At 35.2% G+C, this 7,500-nt stretch overlaps 1 protein-coding gene across 1 annotated transcript in view; it reads left to right on the top strand.

Annotated features, from left to right (window-relative positions):
• The first annotated feature begins 4,449 nt into the window (after positions 1–4,449).
• The window catches only part of LOC132108337 (homeobox protein otx5-A-like), a 4,401-nt gene continuing 1,350 nt past the window's right edge, over positions 4,450–7,500 (top strand). The window contains exons 1-2 of the mRNA XM_059515040.1: positions 4,450–4,572; positions 5,997–6,148. Of these exons, the coding sequence (XP_059371023.1) occupies positions 4,488–4,572; positions 5,997–6,148 (237 nt within the window). The 5' untranslated portion in view covers positions 4,450–4,487. The remainder of the gene's footprint in view (positions 4,573–5,996; positions 6,149–7,500) is intronic.

Genomic DNA, 7,500 nt, shown 5'->3' with positions numbered 1-7,500 from the left:
CTTTAGTTCTGCAGTTAGTCAACATAGCACTGGACTGGATCTCTAACACATCCAGATGTATCAACCAATGAACAATCATAAAGAGTTGGGTTTCAGACGAGGGTCAAACTGAGGTGAATAAGCCCCGCCCACCCTCTTCCTTCACCTCATCCATCCGTCGGTCTCACACGTACCTGTGTCTCTGTCTGTCTGCTTCTTCACAGGTTCTTCTGCGCACCAAAACATAAACTCCTCACACAAACGTGTATTTCTCGTCCAGTTTCACTCCTGCTGTCTGTCTCTGTCGCGTCCTCTGCTCACAATCTCACTACAAATGCCTCTTTCCCCTTTTTATCCCGAGGTAAGATACTTACTTTTCAGATAAAGCATATTATGACAAATCGGCTGAACTGTGTGTGTGTGTGTGTGTGTGTGTGTGTGTGTGTGTGTGTGTGTGTATGTGTATGTGTATGTGTGTGTGTTATGCGTGTGTATCCAGTGCTGTAAATACCAATGATAGGGTGTTAGAGAGAGCAGATTTACACAGATGATGTTTGAACATGGCAATCGCAACACAAGGTCATGGGTTCGATTCCCAGGCAATGCATGAACTGATCAAATGTAAACGTTGAATGCAATAAGGGTTACTTTGGATAAAAGCATCTAACAAATGCATGCTGTATTAATCTCACAGACACATTCACATTTATGCACGAGCAGGTGCTTTTATCCAAATTGCATTGCATTCCATGTTTACACAACTAACGAAAATATTAAAAGAAAAACTATTTCTGAATGTTCACTTCACATCATTTTGAGGACATTATTAAAGACCAGATAACTCTGAATGAATGTTCTGTTAATGTTACTGTAAGAATTGCACTAGAACCTTGTTAGAGCATTCTGAGAATATTATGATGCATTCCCTGGGAACTGATCCCATGACCTTAGTGTTGCTGGCATCATGCTCTTCTGTTAGAGAGAGGAGCGCGCTGGAGTTCTTCTGTGTGACGTGAACAGGCCTGAAGAGTCTGAGATCAAAGTACACTCTAGTTTTGAGCAGCTTTACTGATGTGGTGAGCGTTTAGCTCCAGTCAGATCTTCAGGGGTTTCTCGCTCTGCTTTAGAGGCCCTGACCAGATTCTACAGAAACCACCAGGACTGAGTTCACAGCGCTCCAAAACCTCAATACGAGACGTGAAAGAGTCTTTCACACACTCACACTATACAGAGCTATTAGACTAACAACTTCAGACCATAATCAGAACCGACTAAAACAACACTTAAACCAGAGGTCTACACTTCAACCACAGCAGCAACGGATACAAATGTGACCCTACAATTCAGTCCAAGCCTGCAGAATTACCACCTGTGTGTGTGTGTGTGTGTGTGTGTGTGTGTGTGTGTGTGTGTGTGTGTGTGTGTGTGTGTGTGTTTTAGGCATTGCAGATTAAATACTGTAAGCTTCTTATGTGGTGGTCGTGTCCTTAATTTCAGTCTGCGCTGGGTCCTAGAGCCACACCATCAGGACAAAAGTTACAGAATTACAAAACAAAGCACTATAAACAGACAGTCTCTAACACAAGTGACTCTTTTAATTACATTAAAATAACGAATATAGTTCCAGAAAGCATTTTAACTCAGTAAAATAAAACAATACACTTTGTCAATTTGTTTTTCTCCTTTTTAGGCTAAAAATATACTTACATTGATTAAAATATGTGATTAATAGTAAATTGACAAATTTATTTAAATATTTGAATGCATCAAATTATTTTCTGTAAAAACATTTTTACTTTTTAAATTTCTAAAGAAAGGTTTAAATATAGATTAAAAGGAAGAAGTGCTGAGATCTCATTGTAAATAGTTTACTCAAGTAATGCAATATTATAATGCAAGATATACACACAGACTATAATCACTGAAGCAGTGGACAGGTGGCTGTGAACGCGTGCGTGCGTGCGTGCGCGTGCGCGTATCGGGATGTTTCCTCACAAATGAAAAGTTTCGACTCACCAACTTCCCAGCAGACACGATGAGAATCCTGAATCCCAGTTCTTCCTGTGATGGTGATGAAGATGATGATGATGAAGATGATCTCGTGTATCCGGCTCGAGACGTGGCCTGAACATCTGAAACAGATATGAGAGATATGAAAGGTCTGAACAGAGGCTGTTATACTGTCTGTGTCTCTTTATATCTGCTGATAAACCTCTTATAGAGTTTCTGTGGATTTGAAATTAGAAGAAATCCGACTCAATTAACAAGCGCAGAGCTCATTAACATCCTTCCTCAATCATAGACAAATCTACAGTCACACAGCACAGAGATATGAGTCAAACATCCCTTCACAAACACCACAGACACCGATCACAGCAGGAGACAGAAGACAATCCACAAACACAAGAAGAACACGTCTATATTAAAGAATATTCTACTTCGAGGAAATTCAATTGTTCTCGATAGTTTTTTTTAAGACGAGGTAAAACCACAAAAAACAACAAAAAGGACAAATATTTTCATTAATTTAATTGTGTGCATATTATTTCAAAAATATTTTCCAATCATTTCCAAGTATAGCTACACTCTTAAAAATAAAGGTGCTTCACGATGCCATAGAAGAACCTTTTTGTCTAAATTCTTCCATAAAAGACCTTTAACATCCTTTCTGTTTTACAAAAAGTTCTTTGTGGCGAAAGAAGGTTCTTCACATTATAAAAATGCAAGAAAAACATAGTTCTTTAAAGAACCTTTGACTGAATGCTTCTTCTATGGCATCGCTTGAAGAACCTTTAGCATCTTTATTTTTAAGAGTGTAGTTTACCTATTAATATTTCTCATTAGCAACTGCAAAACAAATCAACTCCAAACTATTTCCTATCATTTCCAATAACTGTTTAGCCTTCATATTAATGTTTCTAATTAATAAACACAAAACTAATTTATTACGGAAAATATCGTGCCCGGGCATTGTGTGACTGAACTCGAGGTCTAAAATAAATATAAAAATCACAAAAGCTACAGATGATTTATTAGAAATAAACGGTGATTTTAATACAGAGAGATCCGGAGAGAGAGGCTGATTTTTGTGGGATTTCAGGAACACTGGGTCCTTTTGTTTCTTTAATCCCGTTTGAACGCACGAAGTCTCTCTCCACACACACACACACACACACACACACACACACACTCCAGTTATTCCAGCATTCTGCAGCGATATCAAGTTATGAAATGTGTTTTTGTGACGTGTAATCTGTGTGTGAGCTCTGAAGTTTAGACACGAGCGGTTGATCGATTAGAGGATCTTCTCAGATCATTGATCCTCGATCTGTGATGATGTACGCACTCTTTTCCTATTTATTTAGACTTTTATTTGTCTTTTACTCTGAATGAACCTCTGTGCCAAATCTGAGTCCAAATCGTAAGGTTGTTCCTCATTTATGCAAATATTTCACACACCGACAGAAAGAAAAAGCCTAGATCACTCAAATGAATGCATTCGTTAAATAGCGAAATACTCTTTAAATAAAGGTTCTTTATTTGGCATTAATTTTTCCTTGAAGAACCTTTAACATCCATGAAAACCAACAACAGTGGGAAAAAGCTCTTTAGATGTTTCTGCTGTACGATCCTTTACATTCTTTACCTAATGTCTATCACGTTTAGAAACAAAGGCATCCACGAAGTACTTTTAACATGCATGGGATATATATTAATTTCACACAAAATTTTTTTTTTTAAATGTTCCATAAGTTCCATAAGTAGCACAGTTTGTAGCAATAGTGAACAATACATTAAAAAACAATAAATACATTTTTCTTTGATGCCATAAATCATTAGGATATTAAGTAAAGATCATGTTCCATGAAGATATTTTGTTAATTTTCTACCGTAAATATATCATAACTTCATGTTTGATTAGTAATATGCATTGCTAAGAACTTCATTTGAACAACTTTAAAGATGATTTTCTCAATATTTAGATGTTTTTGCTCCCTCAGATTCCAGATTTTCAAATAGTTGCATCTCAGACAAATATTGTCCTCCGAACAAACCACACATCAATGGAGAGATGATTTATTCAGATATCAGATGATGCATACATCTCAATTTCCATGGTCACATATTTGAATCTGAGAGAGTAAGAGAGGGATGGAGGGAGAGAGAGAGAGGGGGGGTGGATGGAGGGAGGGGTTTGTGCAGGTCTTGTCCGTCTCTAATTAGCCTCCTCCTCCTCCTCCTCACTTCATCTCTCTGTCAGACGAAGAACACCGGACAAACCGAGCTCCCAGAGAGAGAGAGAGAGAGAGAGAGAGAGAGAGAGAGAGAGAGAGAGAGCATCTGAAAGACTGCTGCAGATTCAAACAGAAGAAAACAGAACATTTTAAACTGACAGACGATCAGCGCCAAACTAAAGATCCATTACAGACTGACAGAAGGAGAGAGAGAGAGAGAGAGAGAGTTTATAGAGAGAGAGAGAAAGAGAGAGAGAGAGAGAGTTTATAGACATGATGTCCTACATGAAGCAGCCTCATTACTCAGTGAACGGCTTGACTCTGTCCGGTTCCGGGATGGACCTCCTGCACTACCCCAGTGAGTACTGACCCTCTGACCCTCACTGACCCTCACTGACCCTCACTGACCCTCACAGTCTCATCATCACAGCCAGTAATCACCATTAGACTTCACTTCATGTTCACTACACTGCGCGTGAACGTGACGATCAGCTTATCTTTATTAATATGTGACCATGGAGCACAAAACCAAGGATCAGTTTTTGTGAAATTTAGATTTATACATCATCAGAATAAAGCAATGCATATTACTAATCAAAAACTAAGTTTTGGTATATTTACGGTAGGAAGTTTACTAAATATCTTCATGGAACATGATCTTTACTTAATATCCTAATGATTTATGGTATAAAAGAGAAATGTATAATTGTGTCTCATACAGTGTATTGTTGTGTATTTCTACAAATATATATCTGTGACACTGATGACTGCTTCTGTGCTGCAGGACACTTATATAGTTTCATATATTAGTTTAAGCAACGATCTAGAATTTAGAAAAGCGCAAACAGTTCTCACAAATAAATATTTATAAATAAATGCATAAGTATAAATCCACTTTTAATATAAATATTATAACAAAATCTGCTGCTCTTTTGTTTTATTTCACATTATTTCGTTATTAAGCTAGGAGTTATTTATGTCATGTTTACATGATTTATACTCACACATACTTCGAGTGAGAAAAAAGTATTCTGTATATTGCTCAGCCGATTTAATAAAGATGTTTAATTCTATCACGAGTAGATCTAGTAATCGAAAAAATATTAGGTTTGCAGAAAAGTCATATATAACGAACATTGTATTCCTTTTTCGTAAAAACAAACAAATATCTCAAAAATATCTCAAAACAGCTCAAACAAATATCTACTTAAATAAGCTTTTAAAATCTGAAAATGAGAATGATGAACTATAAACTCACAGTTAATATTCAGATCGACATTTCGATAGATTTAGCCTATAAACGCGACAAACACAGGTTCGATCATTCTGACATCATTCATATCCATATAATCGCGCATTTCACATCATGACAATTCATTTCGTTAAAGTCTATTAGTCTGATTATTTTAACGAGGGTTTATGAACCAAATCTATATATGAGCAATATCATAATGCTGATTGGGCTCATTAGTGCAATAAATTAATAAAGAATATTAGTTAATCAATGCATTCCGTTATTAATCCACAGAGATACAAGACTATTTGAAGAAATTAAGCAAACGTGTCATTAAATACATCTTTATGGAAGAAGAAAAAGGCACATCTCATTTATAAAGTCATGCTTTTACGTGTGGACTAATTCAAATAAACGATTCTATTTTGGATAGATAGATAGATAGATAGATAGATAGATAGATAGATAGATAGATAGATAGATAGATAGATAGATAGATGGCTGGATGCACACTAAAGACTAACTGTGTTCGTGTGGTTCTTCATCAGACACTGCGCGGAAGCAGCGGCGCGAGAGAACCACGTTCACGCGCGCGCAGCTCGACATCCTCGAGACACTGTTCGCCAAGACACGGTACCCGGATATCTTCATGAGAGAGGAAGTGGCTCTCAAGATCAACCTGCCCGAGTCCAGAGTCCAGGTGAGTCCAGAGCCTGCTCAAGGACAAACTTAGCTTCATCCAAACCCTTGATGATGATGATGATGATGATGAAGGTGACGATCATGCATCTATGCACCCTTTAACATGGGACTATTTCAATGCACAAAAGGTTATTAATAGTCATTTTTCAAGGGTAGAGCTATATTTAATTATCTGATTATCTGGTCTACAGTAAATATACTCATCATTATTAAAATGTTATATATATATATGTACATTTTAATATTTTAATAATGATAAGTATATTTTTATTATACAATTAAATATGTCACTTGACTTATGTATATAGTGGAAAATATTCTGATGATTAAATGCGTTCGCTGAAAGGTTTGGTGGGACTTATATTTTATTATATAAATTAATTTATATTATATTTTTTGTTAGACAAAGCTATTTGTTAATATTTTGATTAGATTTTTTTATTTATTTCCGCTTTTGTTTTCATTTTAGTTAAAGGTTTAGTAATTTTGTGGTAGGATTTTGTCATTTTTAACTGTTTGTGTTATTTTTAAATATGTACTTAAATATGTATGTAATATTACATTTTAAGTTTTAGATATTTCCGTCCATGAAGTAAAACTAAATACAATTTTAACTTTGATAAACGTTTTGTATTTTATTTTATTTATAAGTTAAAAAAAATTCTGTATTTTCTTTTTCTTTTTTTTAAATTTTGTTGTTGTTTTAGTTAAATTATGGTACAACTCTGATATAAATCAGAAAAATAAATTATAAAAATAAAGCAATGATGGCAGAACTACGTAGACACTTGTTCACTATGGCCTTTCATTGATTTATTTTATTGTTGTATTTTGTTTTTTTTATTTTATTTCTATTATGTATAGATTATTTTTTCTGAATGCACACTGAATGCATTTCTCTTCTGTAAGGTACATTTAAAAGGTTCTGCTAAATGTGACCCAGGACCACAAAACCAGTCCTAAGGGTCAATTCTTTTAAACTGATGTGTATACATCATCTGAAGCTGATTAAATCATCTCTCCATTGATGTGTGGTTTGTTCGGAGCACAATATCTGTCTGAGATACAACTGTTTTGGAATCTGAGGGAGCAAAAAAATCTAAATATTGAGAAAATCATCTTTAAAGTTGTTCAAATGAAGTTCTTAGCAATGCATATTACTAATCAAAAAATACGTTTTGATATATTTATGATAAGAAATTTACAAAATATCTTCATTGAACATGATCTTTACTTAATATCCTAATTATTTTTGGCATAAAAGAAAAATGCGTAATTTTGACCCACACAATGTATTGTTGTCTATTTCTACAAATATACGTCTGTGCTACTGATGACTGCTTCTGTGCT

The sequence above is a fragment of the Carassius carassius genome, chromosome 28 (assembly GCF_963082965.1).
Source record: "Carassius carassius chromosome 28, fCarCar2.1, whole genome shotgun sequence".
Lineage (NCBI taxonomy): Eukaryota > Metazoa > Chordata > Actinopteri > Cypriniformes > Cyprinidae > Carassius > Carassius carassius.
This window is presented reverse-complemented; position numbering and strand designations above follow the sequence as displayed.